Source organism: Arctopsyche grandis, chromosome 4 (assembly GCF_051622035.1).
Source record: "Arctopsyche grandis isolate Sample6627 chromosome 4, ASM5162203v2, whole genome shotgun sequence".
NCBI classification, from domain to species: domain Eukaryota; kingdom Metazoa; phylum Arthropoda; class Insecta; order Trichoptera; family Hydropsychidae; genus Arctopsyche; species Arctopsyche grandis.
Genome location: NC_135358.1, coordinates 1,345,576 through 1,364,783, shown reverse-complemented (window position 1 = coordinate 1,364,783; position 19,208 = coordinate 1,345,576). Strand labels below are relative to the sequence as shown.

The 19,208-nt window shown below is 31.8% G+C and overlaps 4 protein-coding genes across 4 annotated transcripts; 3 read left to right on the top strand and 1 right to left on the bottom strand.

The window, feature by feature from the left end:
• The first annotated feature begins 374 nt into the window (after nt 1-374).
• Nucleotides 375-1,451, top strand: LOC143910322 (uncharacterized). The gene has a single exon (XM_077428746.1). It carries the CDS (start codon nt 405-407, stop codon nt 1,449-1,451), a length of 1,047 nt encoding a protein of 348 aa, XP_077284872.1. The 5' UTR covers nt 375-404.
• A 3,850-nt stretch (nt 1,452-5,301) lies between these two features.
• On the top strand, nt 5,302-7,183 carry LOC143911390 (uncharacterized). Its single transcript, XM_077430265.1, has one exon. It carries the CDS (start codon nt 5,349-5,351, stop codon nt 6,879-6,881), a length of 1,533 nt encoding a protein of 510 aa, XP_077286391.1. The 5' UTR covers nt 5,302-5,348; the 3' UTR covers nt 6,882-7,183.
• Nucleotides 7,184-11,216: 4,033 nt separating this feature from the next.
• On the top strand, nt 11,217-12,336 carry LOC143911391 (uncharacterized). Its single transcript, XM_077430266.1, has one exon. The coding sequence runs from the start codon at nt 11,251-11,253 to the stop codon at nt 12,181-12,183; it is 933 nt and encodes a 310-aa protein (XP_077286392.1). The 5' UTR covers nt 11,217-11,250; the 3' UTR covers nt 12,184-12,336.
• Nucleotides 12,337-13,447: 1,111 nt separating this feature from the next.
• On the bottom strand, nt 13,448-17,835 carry LOC143911389 (cytochrome P450 9e2-like). Its single transcript, XM_077430264.1, has 9 exons — nt 17,389-17,835; nt 17,152-17,315; nt 16,948-17,082; nt 16,677-16,882; nt 16,380-16,608; nt 16,052-16,273; nt 15,886-15,986; nt 14,149-14,317; nt 13,448-14,076 (listed from the first exon to the last, which is right to left on the bottom strand). Exons 1-9 carry the CDS (start codon nt 17,604-17,606, stop codon nt 13,895-13,897), a joined length of 1,626 nt encoding a protein of 541 aa, XP_077286390.1. The 5' UTR covers nt 17,607-17,835; the 3' UTR covers nt 13,448-13,894.
• Nucleotides 17,836-19,208: the final 1,373 nt, after the last annotated feature.

Genomic DNA, 19,208 nt, shown 5'->3' with positions numbered 1-19,208 from the left:
TATGCATATACATATAAGCATTTATAATACACAAAACCGATAACCAAATCACAGAAAAACGACTACAATACAAAGAATATTAAATGTCATAATTACAATAATAAATAACAATTTACCAAGTATCAAAAACTACGTCGTACACTGCAAAAAATATTACCTCCAAATTAGAAAGAATTCTAAATCAGAATTCTTAAAATTGCAATGAATATCTGTAAGCAATCGTGAAGAGTATTTCACTGGAAGTAGCATCAGAACGGAATCAAAAAAACAAAATACCTAATCTTATCTCTGATACGATACATCCTATTGTAATTAACAGTAAGTATATAAAGCGAGCCCTCCTGTAGAAAATGTATCAATCGCCATTACACCAAAGATCCGTTTGAGACTAGAAATAATATAAAATGGCGTTTAACCATAAATTAGTATTTGCTCTGGTCTGCATCGGCCTAAGTGTAACTAAAGCTGACGGAACTTCAACGAAATCCATCGTGTGCTCAACTACCTCAGACGATGGCTACGCAGAAATCCAAGCAGATCCAACCAGCTGCCAACACTTCTACATATGCTCGCATGGAGTTCCATATAGGCAAGAGTGTCTAGGAAATCTACATTTCAACCCCAACAAGAAAGTCTGCGACTTCCCAGAGGTAGCAGGATGCCGAACAGAAACCGTTGTTGAATCCAGAATGCAGAAAGAAATCGAACAGTGTAATGACCACAATGGAATATATGTGGATCTGAAACCTGATCCAAAAGACTGTTCTAAGTACTACGTTTGCGACTGGGGACGACTCATCCATATGTCTTGCCCACCTGGAACGATTTTTAGAGCTGCATTCAAACGATGCGACTTCCCACAATACGGCGGATGCATAACTGACAACCAAACCAAATCCAAGGTAGACATTAAAAACCAGATAATCAATACCATTGCCAAAACCGAGCTTGAACAAGTAGTCACTCCTCACGAGAACAACATCTCGCAAAGATGCACACAGAACAGCGTCACACCAGTTTCATGTGCTCAAACTCTTCCCGAAGACAGGCTGCTGCCTCACCCAGATGATTGCGAACTTTTCTACTACTGTGTGACTGAAACTTTGGCTCCGATCTGCAGAGACTGTCCGGCTGGTTTGCACTTCAACCCTGTCAAAAAAGTATGCGATCACCCACCGGTTGCAGGATGCAAAGTTACGCCAAACCCAGCACTTTCCAGAAATACCCACAAAAAATTAACGAAATCTGTGGTGTGTGCAACTACTTCGGACGTAGACTTGGTGGAAATTCAAGCAGACCCAACAAGTTGCCGACACTTTTACATTTGCTCGCATGGAGTTCCTTATAGACACGAATGTCCAGTCGACCTAGAATTCAATACCGAATTATCTATATGCGATTATCCCGACCAAGCACAATGTTCTGTGGAAGTCCCGAATTTGTTCCCTTGATTTATGTCATTTAATCTTCTTAATATTAATCTCAATCGAATAGCATTCATAATTAATTTTAATTATTTATATATTGTATAAAAAAATTAATAAATTGAATATATTCCAAATTTAACAACAGTTTCATAATTTGAACAATTCTTAATATTCATACCTACATACATATGTACATACATGCTATTAAAACCTTGAAAGATTTATTCAAAATTACACTTCATAATATTATTATATTATCATATATTACTAGTGGTTTTACCCGGCTTCACTCGGTATTTGTAATATAATTTGTAATATAAACCACTTAAACATGGCTAATGTAATAGTAAGCATTTGTTTTCTTATTCAATTTATTTGAATCGAAAAAAAATATATTCAACAGATATCGATATCATCGTCATAAAAACTTTGATTTGTTTTCGATGCTCCTACCCAAACCTTACATGCATACATAGTTACAAAGTCTCTTTCGAAATTATATATTAGATACTCGATATACATACTTACATGAACACGTGAGAATTATTCACGTTTAGTTTACAGTTCCATATTCGTAATGATATCTATATATTTTATTTTAACAAATCAAAAGAATTGCTCGGTATATTTCTAACCAGAACTAACCAATCAAGTTCAAATTAACATACATATTTCATTTTCATATCATATTTCATATTACATATTACTATAAATACATATTACATGTGTGCATATCTAGGGGTTCCAAAGAACCACCCGAAATAAAAAGCCGTTTTTCGGTTTTTTTACAAATAAAAAGCCGGTTGGCCGGCTTTCACCGGTTTTAGAAAAATAAAATTTTTATATCGAAAAAAAAATGTAAATATGTACATATATATTTGCATAATATATATCTATATTATGCAAAAAAATAGTTTTTTATAAATTAAATTAAGTTATAAACATTATGAACTTTCATAAGATCATTACTTTATATTATTATTACAAATATTACAAATAATACAATTTGTATTATGTGTACATATATCACAGTCGTAAAATGGCAGATCCTAAATACGCACATATAATTAAATGATTTAAATAAGCTAGATAGATTATAGATAAAGAGATTTCAAAGCTGTTTTTACGCATCTGTTTTAGCTTAAAAAATCCAAAAGCAACCGTTGCAAATTTCGGAAACAAATTCATTTGAAACGGCAAATTCATTTGATCACGAACATTTTAAATCCATAATAAAAGTAGGTATGTGGCCTCAATATTTAAAGGGCAATTCCTTCGAAGAAAAATCAATTATATTTCGGAAATTCCTATACATTTTGCCATAAATCATTTGACTACTTTTTTTGACGTTTTCAAGTACAAGGATTTGCGATAGATAACTATGCTTTCTATACCTGAAGTTGGGTAGGTCATTGAAACTACATACTTTCAATAATATTTTATTGGTTTATGACCTGGTCCATTACTAAATCTCAAAGAAACCGATCAAGAAAGAAAGTAATGTAGCTTTTTTTTTGTTCAAAGAAATATACGCCTATTACCTAAGAGCGTTTATACACATTTATTTTCTTTCATAAAAATTCTTAATTTTGAGGAAAAAAACATTAATTAAAGAAAACCTTAAAAAGCCGGTTGATCGAGCCAAAAAGCCGGTTTTCGTTTTTTTGAAAAATGGTCAAAAAGCCGGCTTTTCGGTTTCGGTTTAAACCGGTTTGGAAGCCCTAGTGCATATCTTATTTACGTAATGGAGAGCAAATTATTAATGTATAAAATCAACATATTGAATTTGTTAAAAACTATTCAGTGGAAATAAACCTATTGCACTCGGTTTAAAAATGGAAATCTAGAAAATTTCATCGATAAATTTTAAATAGAATTATTTATTTGTTTAGAATACTTAGAGGAGGCTCCATAGCTTATGGATGCAGGTGTTGTTTTAATAAAAACACAAAAGAAAATTCCAACTTTTAGATAGATACAATGAACTACATATGTACATAGCTTACGAACATTGTAACCAGAATGCTACAGAAACAACAATATTTTAAAAATTATACTTGAGTAACTATTTTTTTTTAAATTAGAAAATTGAAAGACAAAATATGTACATACATATGTATGTACATATGTAGTAAGACCTTTTTAAAAATGGGCACCCAAATATGTTAAATAAATACTTCAATATTAAAATAATATCAATTGTTTTATTGTGTAACGATTACTAACAGAAAATCTCCAAATTTATATATAATCAAAATAAATTCAAAGATTTAGTTTAATAATGAGTAATTTTAACATTGAAATATCGATCAAATTCATTACGTACATACATATACATATGTACGCATGTTATACATTACACAATGTACACAGTAAATAAGTACTTCAGTGCAATTATATCATGATAATATGAGCTTGCGTGGTTATTAAATAAATACAAATTATACTACATATTTATGTACATACATATATGATGGTGAAATACATACATATGTAAGTAAAATTCAGCAGCAAAAAAATTGATACTATGATTATGTGTATTACAAAATTCACAGATGATACGCATTGACCGGAAATTGAAATAATTCAAATAATTTTCTCGGAAATTATATTTGTCGTTAACTACTAGGTATATGATTAATTTTGTATTGTTACAAAAACAATTTTTTATTGTTTATTGTATAATTTGTATATAATATAATTTGTTATCTATATAATTTGGCATTAAATATATAAAAAAAAAACCGTTTCCTGCCGTGTTATCACCAGCATCGTATTTACTAGAAGAGCAAACGTGAATCCCATTGTTTGACTATCTTTTATCGTACGACAAAGTTTATTGATTGGCAATCGATCTTTGAGCTTCCTATTTGCCATAATACTTCTTATTTCGTTTAATTTAATCTTATCTGTTCTAATATCTAAATTAATTAACAACAATCATCATATCTAAGCATTGCCACTGATGACATATTATTTCATGTTCTGTATGTTTTAATCTAATCATTTGCAGAAAAGACTGCTACCTCTTTAAAAAAAAAAACTTTGTTCTTACCTTTTTCTTTTAAACCTGTAACCAATTGACCTAATAGCAGTTGGTTAGATTTTTACTTTATCTATTATACATATATGTAGGTATGTACATAAGTAGTAACAATATATAAAGTTTTCGTATATCCGTTTAAATATATCCATCAACTTGTTTGTCGCACTCATTTCCATACATTTTCTCGTGTCGCGTAACTAGTCGGCCGACAAAGTTTTACGGTGCGGCCCGGCCCTAAGCGTATCGAGCTGAAAATTTATATTTGCATTTTATATACTTTTATTTTGATCTTTTCAATTATTTTCAATTACGCTTATAATATGTATAGTGATATTAAGCAAAAAAAATTGTACAAAATCCAATAACTGGAAGTAGAAATTTGTCTTGTATGAGATTCCCAACATTATTAACGCTCAAACTTGTATTGAAATATTATCTTATTTTTTAATCATAAATAATAAAATATCTTATTTTTAAACCATTAAATCTTATTTTTTAGACTTTCTTATTATTATTATAATTTATTATCATTATTATTAAAACCTTTTCTTAAGTCAAATAAAAATATTTCATATGTATGTATATACATACATAGGTAGTGATCAAATATCGTCATTTTGTCAATGCGACATATCGGACATTGACTAATACATAATCTCCAATTTCATTCAAAGGATTCTGAGGAATCGCTCTCTGTATCTCCAAGCAATTGTGATGAAAATTTATCTGGAAGTGGCACCGAAACAAAATTAAAACAATTGAGTGTGTAATCTAATCTCAAACTAAAAAAAATACTATATAAACCAAACCTTCCTCTCAAAAAATTATCAATCGACATTCGCCAAACACCAGTCTCACACTACCAAAGATACGAAATGGCGCTTAACCATAAATTGATAGTTTTTCTGGTATCTGTCGGGCTGAGTGTAGCTGTAGCTGACAAAGCTGCAACGAAATCTGTCGTGTGCTCAACTACATCAGACGTCGGCATTGCAGAAATTCTAGCAGACCCAGCCAGTTGCCAACACTTCTACATCTGCTCGCATGGAGTTCCATATAGACAGGAGTGTTCAGCGAATCTACATTTCAACCCCAGCAAGAAAGTCTGCGACTTCCCAGAAGTAGCCGGATGCACGGCGGTCTTGAAACCAGTTGAATCCAGAAAGCAAATGATTGAACCCAGAGACATCCTAACGAAATCTGTCGTGTGCTCAACTACTTCAGACGTCGGCATGGCAGAAATTCTAGCAGACCCAGCCAGTTGCCAACACTTCTACATCTGCTCGCATGGAGTTCCATATAGACAGGAGTGTTCAGCGAATCTACATTTCAACCCCAACAAGAAAGTCTGCGACTTCCCAGAAGTAGCCGGATGCACGGCGCTCTTGAAACCAGTTGAATCCAGAAAGCAAATGATTGAACCCAGAGACATCCTAACGAAATCTGTCGTGTGCTCAACTACTTCAGACGTCGGCATGGCAGAAATTCTAGCAGACCCAGCCAGTTGCCAACACTTCTACATCTGCTCGCATGGAGTTCCATATAGACAGGAGTGTTCTGCGAATTTACATTTTAACCCCAACAAGAAAGTCTGCGACTTCCCAGAAGTAGCAGGATGCCGAACAGAGACCGTTTTCGAGTCCAGAATTCAGAAAGAAATCGAACAGTGTAATGAGCATAATGGAGTATATGTCGATCTGAAGCCTGATCCAAAAGATTGTACCAAGTACTACGTTTGCGACTGGGGACGACTCATCCATATGTCTTGCCCACCTGGAACGATTTTTAGAGCTGCAGTCAAACGATGCGACTTCCCACAATACGGCGGATGCATAACTGACAACCAAACCAAATCCAAGGTAGACATTAAAAACCAGATAATCAATACCATTGCCAAAACCGAGCTTGAACAAGTAGTCACTCCTCACGAGAACAATATTTCCCAAAGATGTATACAGAACAGCGTCACACCAGTTTCGTGTGCTCAAACTCTTCCCGATGACAGGCTGCTGCCTCACCCAGATGATTGCGAACTTTTCTACTACTGCGTGATCGAAACTTTGCCTCCGATATGCAGAGACTGCCCAGCTGGTTTGCATTTCAATCCAACTAAGAAAGTATGCGATCACCCATCGGTTGCAGGATGCAAAGTCGCGTCAAAGACAGATCATTTCAGAAACACACACAAAGCCTCAATAAAATCTGTAATGTGTGCAACTTCTTCAGATGTCGGCTTTGCAGAAATTCAAGCAGATCCAACTAGTTGCCAACACTTTTACATTTGTTCCCATGGAATTCCACTTCGACACAAATGTCCATCCAATCTGGAATTCAATGCCGCATTATCTGTATGCGATTATCCCAATCAAGCTCAATGTTCTGTAGAAGTCCCGGAATTTTTCCCTTAAACCACTTTTACTTTCCTTATATCGATCTCAATAATTAGAATAAGTAGCATTTATTTATTTGTGATAATTTATTTACGTATTATGTAAAAATAGTAATAAACATAAAGTGTTCAAAATTAAACAACAGTTTCTTTATTTCCTTTTTTTTAATCTAACAAAAGTATTCACTAATCAAATTAACTTATTAAACAAATTAAAAATTAAATTCTTATAAACATATGTACCTACATACATATGTAGTTAATGACGAACTTTAAATAATAATTGACCAAAAATTTTATTGTCTCTAAAATTTACATTTGGTCAGGTTATTGAAATATGTATGCATATACATATACATATATGTATAATATTTATTTAAATCTTATGGTCAAATATATAACAGATATTATAGGTACATCTAATACATAATTTTGAAAGAGACTTTGTATGTATTTAAATATGTAAGTATCTTTGGTTGGGAAGTTTGTAAACAAAACAATGTTTCTATTACGAGAATTCAATTTGTTGAATATTTTTTTTTTCGATTCAAATAAATTTAATAAAAAAACAAATGAATATTTACTATTATATTCGCCATGTTTACTCTGTTTATAATACAAATACTGAGCGAAGCCGGGTAAAACAACTAGTAATATATAAAAAAAAAAACAAATAACAGCAAAAGTTCAATAAATAATAATAGTCACAAAATATATAACAATAGTTTTATTATCTATTATATATACTTACGTATATATTATAGATAATATTTTTATTTATTTACGTTTTATTATCTATTAATATGACGATAATAATTTTTGACTTTATCTATTGCGTAGTAACAACAAAAGTTTTGTGATAATGCGAAAATTTGAACTCGAGATTTTAACTAATTCGAACTCAGAATCGATCATTGATTACGTTTTAATGATCTAGAAAAAAAATATGTGTCTGTATTTTGGAGATTTTTTGAACACTTATCAAATTGAAACTAAGTATCAGTTACTAAAACGCTAATCGATACTGCGTAATTTTTTTTCAATTTTTTAAGTTAACCAAAAGTGGTACCTCCCTTTATATTTATGTATGTATTTATGTACATATATGTATATATTGTCCTCTTTTTTTAAGTTTTTGGATTAAATTATCTCCCAAGCCGCTCAACGGATCACATCTTCTTGATATTTTACGTTTACAATATACTAGCTGTATTAACCGGCTTCGCTCAGTATGTCTTATATAAACTACTTAAACATGACTAATCTAATAGTATACATTTTATTGAATTTATTTGAATAGTTTTATTTTATATAAATTTATTTGAATACTCATTTGTTTTTTTTATTAAATTGCCTGTCACGAACAAACGAATATATATAGTAAGTCTCTTATAAAAAATTATATGTATACCAGAATCCGCCGCCTTGCGCCCCGCGGCTGTGCCCCCTAGGGCTTCGCCCCAGCGCGAAGACGGCTTCGCCCTCGGCGCTTTTGCCCCCGGGGACTTCGAATCCTTTGAATCGAAAAAAAATGAATTATTTGTTCGATGGCGTCACAGATTTACGACCCAACGAACGAAGGTTACATACATATAATATATACAAAGTCTCTTTCCAAATTATATATTAGATGTAGATGTATATTGTAGTGATGTTAAGTAATAAAAAAAAATTGTACAAAATACAACAACCTGAAGTAGGACTTTGTCTTGTGTAAGTTTGGTCTCTTTGCTTGCTTTGCAAAATACTCTCATAGCCCGTATGTGTAAACGTGTATGTATGTTTCATTATCGGTTTTTTTCATTTATCTGTCGTCTGGGATATTCAGCACATTTTCAAGCCAATTTCCTAGCATGTGGGTGAAATTCCCATTGCCAATTCACTTGCTCCAAGAAGTCCCTTCTCTTCAACCTCTTCATTGGTTTGGCAGATAAATATAATATAAGGAGAAAATTTTTAAATGTTTTGCATCAAAATTCAGTATCAGTATATGTACATACATATGTATATATGTACATACGTACGTACGTGTTTATGTACGTTTGTATGTATATATGTAGTATGTACAGGAACCAGCCGTGAATACAAAATATCCCCGTGAGGCCCAAATATAAAAGACAAGATAAAAATTTACTCTAAATCTTTTTTGTAGTATTCTTTTTAAATAACAATTTAGTTCATTTTCAGCAGTTTAAGCATTAAAATTTCAATAAAATATACTATGCAAATACATCAAATATTTAAATAAAAAAGTATCACGTTATCCTGTAGATAGAAAGTGATATCCTGTGGAACAAAGAGCATATAAATTCCATGTTCCCATGAACATGTATAGATAGATATTACTAGGGATTGCAACACCGGTATACCGGTATACTGGTTTATCGGTAAATCAACAAAATATAAACATTGGTAAATACCGGTATATTTCAATATTTACCGTAAGCTGTTTTATCGCGAATTAACTATCTACATATACAGATATATTATTCCATAATATTAATTATAGTGGATAAGGTTGTCTCAATTATGATTGAAAATTTCAAATGGTTCAAACTTTAAATAAACAAATATGATTGGTTAAGAATAAAAAATAAAAATTATTCATTATTACGGATTTACTTTAATTCATTTATGTCATTATTCACCCGAGATTTATTTTAATTGTTCAATCTTGGTTAACATTTTTAGGAAAAGTAACCACATACAGTTACATATGTAATCCACGATTTTTTTTTTCATTTACTGGTAAATACCGATATACCGGCAGTAGGAAAAATCATTTACCGTTTACTTGTTTATGAAATTTGACGGTAAATTGTTATCCCTAGATATATATTGACCGGAAATTGGTATTAATGATTCAAATAATTTTCTTAGTAATTACAGATATATGTATATCTATATACACATCATTAACTATATTCAATTTTTCCTTATCTCCGACAATAACATGATAGATTTTTACTTTATTGTTTATTGTGTATAATTTGGAATTTCATAAAAAAATATAGATAATATAAAAACAGTTTCCTGTTTATATATTATGTATTCTTTGTTTGATTATCATTTATCGATCGAAAAAAATTATCAATTAACAAGCATTCTATGATATTCCTGCTTTTCTGGTCCGTTACTGAATGATGATACCCCTTTTACCTTTAAATACATACAATATCATTCATTCCAAATTCTTTATTAAAAATTAATAACAACAATAGCCATGTAAGCATATGTAATTAAGAGGCGGAGAGACGCGAATGCAAATAAAAATAAACCGCTTCATTAGTTTTCAAAGCAAGAGAGCAAAAAAGGATAGTTTATCTAAAAAAAAAAATAACAATAGTGATCTGTATTTTCTGCGAAAAATATTTATCCAACCCCGAAGACTAGTCATATAGTGACATTCTATTTAATGTTTTGTATTTCTCAATTTAATCGGATCTCATTTACAAGAAAGACTGCTTCTAAAAGAAATATGCATACGTATGTATAATATTTCCTTTTAAGTCGAACCTGTTAACCGTTGACATTTTTCGAAAATACAGAAGTTGGTAATATTGTTTAAGTCGAACCTTTAATTAGATCAATATCATAAAATAATATAATAATTTCAAATTATTTTCGGTGACATTGGAAATGTAAAAAAATTGATATACGCATAAATTATTATTATATTTAAAAAAAAAGTCTATTTATTATGGACGCCAATATTTTTCATGATATTCCACAAAGCTTTATATTTATAAACAAAACATTGAAATCCAAATATTTATTTTAATTTAAAAAACATTGCAAGACTTGAAATATATAAGCTATTTTACAATATTCAATTCTATAAAATATGCACACTAATTAAATATGGATATTATATATACACATATAGCTAATTATTCATCGATTTATATACTGTCTAGTTTATACTATCTAGTTTATACTATCTAGTTTATAATCTCAAGTTTATGTAGTATTTAAATCGATTAGATTTTGAATGACGATATAATAGAATATCTGCTATCCCAACAATATCTCATATCAGATATTGACCAAAACATTATCTTCAATTTCATTTGAAGAATTCTGAAGAATCGTGTTAAATATCTCAAAGCAATTGTTATAATAATTTAAGTGGAATTAGGAACAAAATGTAATAAAACAATTGAGCGTGCGTCTTATCTCAAAATTTTAAAATAATATATAAACCAAGCCTTCCTCTCAAAAAAGTATCAATCGACATACGCCAAACACCAGTCTCACACTACCAAAGATACGAAATGGCGCTTAACCATAAATTGATAGTTTTTCTGGTATCTGTCGGGCTGAGTGTAGCTGTAGCTGACAAAGCAGCAACGAAATCTGTCGTGTGCTCAACTACTTCAGACGTCGGCATGGCAGAAATTCTAGCAGACCCAGCCAGTTGCCAACACTTCTACATCTGCTCGCATGGAGTTCCATATAGACAGGAGTGTTCAGCGAATCTACATTTCAACCCCAACAAGAAAGTCTGCGACTTCCCAGAGGTAGCCGGATGCCGAACAGAGACCGTTGTTGAATCCAGAATGCAGAAAGAAATCGAACAGTGTAATGACCACAATGGAGTATATGTGGATCTGAAACCTGATCCAAAGGACTGTACCAAGTACTACGTTTGCGACTGGGGACGACTCATCCATATGTCTTGCCCACCCGGAACGATTTTTAGAGCTGCATCCAAACGATGCGACTTCCCACAATACGGCGGATGCATAACTGACAACCAAACCAAATACAAGGTAGACATTAAAAACAAGATAATCAGAACCATTGGCAAAACCGAGCTTGAACAAGTAGTCACTCCTCACGAGAACAATATCTCCCAAAGATGTATACAGAACAGCGTCACACCAGTTTCGTGTGCTCAAACTCTTCCCGATGACAGGCTGTTGCCTCACCCAGATGATTGTGAACTTTTCTACTACTGCGTGATCGAAACTTTGCCTCCGATATGCAGAGACTGCCCAGCTGGTTTGCATTTCAATCCAGCTAAGAAAGTATGCGATCACCCATCGGTTGCAGGATGCAAAGTCGCGTCAAAGACAGATCATTTCAGAAACACACACAAAGCCTCAATAAAATCTGTAATGTGTGCAACTTCTTCAGATGTCGGCTTTGTAGAAATTCAAGCAGATCCAACTAGTTGCCAACACTTTTACATTTGTTCCCATGGAATTCCACTTCGACACAAATGTCCATCCAATCTGGAATTCAATGCCGCATTATCTGTATGCGATTATCCCAATCAAGCTCAATGTTCTGTAGAAGTCCCGGAATTTTTCCCTTAAACCACTTTTACTTTCCTTATATCGATCTCAATAATTAGAATAAGTAGCATTTACTTATTTGTGATAATTTATTTATGTATTATGTAAAAATAGTAATAAACATAATGTGTTCAAAATTAAACAACACTTTCATTATTTCCTTTTTTTATTAATCCAACAAAATTATTCACTAATCAAATTAACTTATTAAACACATTAAAAATTAAATTCTTATATATGTACATATATAGATATGTAGTCAATGACGAACTTTAAATAATAATTGACCAAATATTTTATTGTCTCCAAAATTTACATTTGGTCAGGCAGAAACAGAAAGCAAATGATTGACCCCAAAGACATCCTAACGAAATCTGTCGTGTGTTCAACTACTGATTTGTGTTTACATTTAAATGAATTAAATATTAAACTGCAAGGTTTTAACAAAACAATTATTTTTATGTTTGATTTAATCAAAGCATTTTAAAAGCCAAAAATCTGTAAAAAGTGCGCATTTTTTTAAACGCTCATATCTCGCAAAGGAGACCCAAACAACAAAAATCAGCATCATATTCGAATTCAGTGGGTCAAACCTAGTAAAGATTGGTTAGTCTCTGCTCTGGTAACTCAAAAACGTGATTTTTTGTTGCTCAGTGTAATCAACGAGTTTTTTTCAAGATTCAAACAATTCAGGAGATTTGAAAATACATCAAAATTTATTTTATATCCAGACATTCTATCAGCAGATGAACTCAATTTGGAGATTTTTGAGTGGCTAAATCTGGAAGACATTGAATTGCAATTTATCGAATTCCAATCGAGTTCGATATGGAAACAAAACTTTGTTGATATGAGAAATGATTTGGAAATAATTGAAAGTGATCGATTAACGAACATAATTAACAAAAATGCAGAAGAAGAAATAATAAGAATGACGTTCCAGAAATCTTAAGCGATTTAAAAAAACTAGCGAAGGCAATATTATCAATTTTCTCTTCTACGTATGCTTGTGAGTCATAAATTTCAGAAATGAATTTTATAAAATGTAGTTTACGAAATAGAATGACTGATGAATTCAGTTGGTCTTACTAAATTACTAAGTTGTGTATTACTAAAAGTGACGAAATATCAACCAGATATTAAGAATTTGTCATCGAATGTACAAAAGCAAAAAACTTATTGATAAATAACTGATGTGTATTTTCATTGATTATTACTTTATTTATAAGAAACTCTATTGTAATTTTTAAGCTTGTAAATAAAATTCAGAAAAAAAATTAATTTCATTGTTCGCCGTGCAATGTTCATTTTTATGATGAACCTTTTTTTATGTTCTCTAGCTTTGTAGTTTGCCCTATTTCCTGGAAAATAGACCCAAAACGCCCTGTTTCTTGAAAAAAGCACGCTTCCGGTCCTACCTCTAAATATAATACAAATTCTATGATCAACATTAACGGTTCTTTTTTATTCTATTTTATAACATACATACATATGTATATTATAGCATACATATATGTATTATAAATATTATTGTAATACATATGTACGTACATGACAAAACTTGCCGCTTTGAATTTAATTGAAAGTCAAATCTTAATGTTTTGATACATTTTTATTTTCAAAATATTTATACATACCTATATATTTATGTGGGATGTATTAAAATAAATATTGTTTTTGTAATACGATATTAGATCACATTGTGTACAAAATAAAAAAAGACAATGTTGACTTAAGTTAAATTCAATGATCTCGGTTTAAGTCCAAGACGCAATCCATTTTTACTAAATCTTAACTGCAAAGTTCCTCTCTCAAATTCGATCGGAATTTGCGTATTTTTTGTTTGTATAATATCGAATTTGGACAACATATGAAAAGCAATCAATTTTATCTCCAACAGAGCAAATCGAGATCCTATAAAAAATTATAAAAATTACCAATTATCACGAAATTTATTTTGTCTTATTCATACAGATACATATTTACCTATACAATTTCTAGGACCAACACCAAATGGCAAATAAGTTATTGGGTCTATTGAACCTTTATTCTCATCGGAAAATCTCTCAGGATCAAACTTTTCAGGGTCAGGGAAGTATTTTGGATCGTGTAGCAAACCATATATCGGGATCGATATCAATTCATTAGTTTTGATCTTCAAAAAGAATGGTTTTTTTTTTTAATTTCATCAATATTTAAAATTTACCATATGTATAAAAGAAATAGCGGGTGGCAATGCATTCATTGAAACCCAACTCCCCGAACTTGAACACCATAGTATATCAGGGTCACCATAAATACATAAATAAAAATTTGGTGCGGCCACGGCACATTTCCATAGAACCGCTGATGCCAATATCAATATTTCACTTTACATGGGCTGTGGGGCTGCAGACCTCAGTATAATACATATGCATGCTATTTTTGTTTTCTTTTGATCACCGGTATGGTCAATGAGTAGAAACACGTATTTTGGGCATCAATTTTTGTCAAATTTAGCATTTTCATTTTGTATTTCAGCGTTTTAGGGCATTAAAAATGTTCAATTTTAGCATCTATTTTTATGAAGAGTTTAATTTTAAATAATAAAAAATTTCGATGAATTTTAATAAAATGTATATACATATGTACATATATACAATTTAAAGACAGCACAACAATTAAAAAAAAATAGAAAAATTTAAAAATATTTTGGAATTAAAATTACAATGAAAAAAACATGAATATAAAAATACTAACACAAAAATATGAATATAAAAATATAATACCAATTAAAATTTATTAAAATTGAACATGGAGCATATTTCTACAGATTCTTTTTTGAGATTCGTGCGACGATCGGTAACTATTATATTGTATTTACTAAAATACCTTTCAGCATCCATACTATTGACGGGACACCAAATGGATTTTAGAGCTGCACAACCAAACTCTTCATATTTAATTTTTGTTGCCATCAATAATAGCAATATATCCGGCGTGGATTCACTTTTTATATTCTCTATTGATTGTCTAAAAACGTGCTAATATCCTTCCAAACATTGAGCATCTGTTAATACATTAAACAATGGCAGGTTTCTTAAAAACAAAACTGTTTCTTTAACATTAATATTAGATTTTGTACCTGCCACAGATAAATTGAATAGTTTACTCAATGTTTGGAGGAATAGATTTGTCTCATTTAGTCTTGAGTGCAAGTCTAGTTTTAAGACGCTTTTTTGAGCAGCCTTTTGGATACACAGCTCCAACTGTTTACAGTAGTAGACAAAAGCAGTTGCTTGGTTTCGACAGGAAAAACACCGTCTATGGTCAACTGCAAGCTCTGTTTTATCCCCTCAATTTCTTCACATAATAAATAGGCAAAGGGGTAGGAAGACCCTTCTAAATTGTCTATTAATTTTATTAATTTTATGCAAATTTCATTTTTGTTTGTAATTTTAGCATTTATTAGCATCTATTTTACGAATTTAGCATTAATAGCAAAATGCCCAAAATACGTGTCTCTATCAATGAGGTACTCCAGCCTGATTGAACTCTGCAGCTCACCCACTATGAATTCTCACGAGCCGCTACTGACATATGTATATACATGTATGTATGTAGACAATATTTGACTACACATCCAGGAAGTTTTTTAATAACCTGATACAGTGATTTTCAGGGAGTTGAGTTTCAAGAAAACAAAGTAGACCCATAAATTGCAAAAAAAAAATATTCGCCAACTTTGTAAGGAATGTTGCTTTTTTCATTTGGTGGAGGCAATGTGACAGACTTTTTGCAAAGTCTGTCAACAGCACCTACTGGTGGCCACATTCTAAGTGTTTCTAAAACATCAATCGATAGGTATTAAACAGCAATTTACACATTGAACATTTACTGAGATCCTTACCCGATATTGTCATGTCTAAATATTTCATATTTTGAAGGTCGTTGTATGTGAGTTTTCCCTCTGATTTCAACATGAATTCGTCTATCTCTTCCTGGAGTCTCTTTTGTATATCTGGATTACGCAACATTTCGTAGAAGAAGAATGTAATCAACGTGGAAGACGTGTCAAATCCAGCAATGAAAAATAGAAAAGCTTGAGCAGCCAATTCGGTGTCAGTCCATTCTGAATAGATGCCATGAAGAGTTTAATATACTACATACATATATGTATTTCTCTTAATATATTATGTATGTCATAAACAAAATAGTAGTATCAGTATTGTTCCTACTTCTGACAACTTTCCGTTGTCCAATGGTAGATTCTTGAACTGTAGCAAAGCCAGTTTCAGATGATTCACTGGTTGCATCATGTACCAGAGTGCCTTTCTTAGCTTCCATCAACAAATTGATTAAATCGTGCCGAATCAATCCAGTCTCTTCTCGGTTTTTAATGGCATCGCTTATCAGAGGTTTAAAGAAATTAGAGACGACTGGTCTCATAAATGGAACATTCAACAACTAAAGAAAGGAATAAATGAGTACTATGTATTTTAAATATTCGCTCGGTCTAAATTAAACTAACTTACTTTCATGAGCTTTGGAAATAGGGCGAATCCCATGAACTTTATCGTTTGTATTCCACCGAAATCACTACCCAGTCTACCTAAATTGAAAAATTCATTATCTCTATCCCTGATTGAATTCACTCGAATACCAAAAGCTGAAGATGCGATCACATCGTTAGTGTATCTTGCCATAGAATCCTTCACCTCTATCTCCACAAATCCCCTTTCTGAAAATACCTTATTTAAAATCAGATCAATGTCAAATGTACATATACTTAGAAACAGTATCTACCATTGACTTCTTTGTCATTCGTATAGTATTCAGTCATATTTTTAGCGCACTCTTCAATGAAATCAAACATATTCCTCATTTTTGAACTCGTGAATGCTGGACTTAGAGCAGCACGCATTTCCTTCCATCTGTCACCTTTGTGAAAAAAAAATTGAGTGTTTTCATATCTTTATTTAACTGTTAACAAAATTTAATTTTATATACCTTTCAAGACAAACAGATTAGATGCAAACAGGTCATCTTGATTTCCGAGGTCGAAAGTGCGATGATCATGAAACGTTTCAAAATCTTTGACAGCCAATTGCTTAATCAGTTCCAAGTCCCTTATCATGATCGTAGGGATCCAAGTATCGTAAAGACCTACGTATCTTATATGGAAAACAACATTAAAATAAAAAGGCAATATGCATGTGTGCAGGTGTGCAAATTTTAAGTACTCACCTTTCGTCCGGAAACTCGTCGTAAGTTCTTTTAAAAAACTGAAACAAGTCCTCTTTTTTAAGAAGGATGTTAGTTATCGAACCCAAAAAAGGTAAAGGTGGCTTAGTATGCTTAACGTCAGTATTTTTAAAATGATCATAGAATCTCGTTCCATAGTAATAAAGACCAATAAAAAAAACTGTGACGAATATACCGATGTCTACCAATGTTATCGTCATTTTGATAGGCGGCACTATATAAATATATTTTTTTATGCACAAAAATATATAATTATCTTGGGTCGCAACCGATGTCAACAAAAGTTGGCTTGAAACTGACTCAACTCCCTAATCTATTCCGTAAATGGAACAATCCATTCTAAAATTGATGCAATCAGCTCGTAGAGGAAGGCAACCTTGGACCCGCAAAATATTGTATTTCCTGTAAACAAGTGAGTAACCCACCGATAACTGTGCTGATGCTGGATGCACGTTCTAAATAAACACAATTTTGTATTTAATGTATTATTTTAGAAAAATAAAATAATGATTTAATTTCTAACTATTTCAAATTCAACTGGATAATCTTCACATTGTTATGGGTACTTATATTCCAACTGGCATTTTAGTTCATTCATATTCGAATACAATTCAACTAGTAAATTATATCTTACTAGGGATTTTGCGTGTACATATGTACTTGTGCACTCCATTTAATCGGCCGACATAAACAAATAATAAATTTAACATACAATTTTTTTTTAAAAGAAAATGAATTAAATATTATTATAATATGCCGCGTCTCTTTCCACGATTCCAAGTGGAGAAAGAGATACGGAGCATAGTGAGAGAGTACTTCGTACAGTGACATGTGCAAAGCCCCAACTATGCCGCGTCTCTTTCCACGATATACGATTTCAAGGGGATAAAAAGAGACGGAGCAGGGTTTACGGACTTAACTTCATACACTCTCACGCGTTAGCCTTTTATATAACAAGACAAGCGCAAATTCACTTACAACAATGTGCGCCAGTTGTAGGGTTGCCAACACCGTCATTTTGACCCGGAGACTGCGTTTGACGGTCGATCTCTGGGCTCAGGGTTTACAAACAAAATCTCCGGGTCAGTGGTCAAATTTTATCATTCGTGGTGGGAAAACTTAATCAAATATATAAGTATAGTTTCGAAAGAGACTTTGTAACTATGTATATAAAGTTTGTTGGGCACATCGAAAACAAATCAAAGTTTCTATGACGACGATATCGATATCGTTGAATATTTTTTTTTTATTTAAATAAATTTAATAAAAAAATAAATTAATGTTTACTATTACAAATACGGAGCGAAGCCGGATAAAACCACTAGTTACTAAATGTATATAAAAAAAATGTAAAGATTTGGGTGACAATTTTTAAGTCGAAAACAACTGAAATTAAAAAAAATATTATGGAAAGCTTTGTCTATCCAAATCAGCAATGCATTTGTTGAACGCATTTTTTCTATAATGGAATCCATTTGGAGGAATGACAAATATAATGCGCTTAAATTTAGTTACGTCCGAACTGGCAATTCGGCTTAATTTTTATATGGATTACGAAATTTTTTACACATTTTTAAAAGCCCCAGAACAGAAGTCCCTAATTCAATATGCGCAGAGAAATAAAATATAACTTGAAAAAATTAAGTTTTTGTAAGACATTATATAATTTTATAAAGCATTTACTTCATTATTTTTAATTCTTCTGTATTTCTAAGATTTTTTTTAAATTAACCCCCCCCCCCCCCTATCCACATAAAAAAATCTCCGGGTCAGCATCGCCAGAATATTGGCAACCCTGGCCA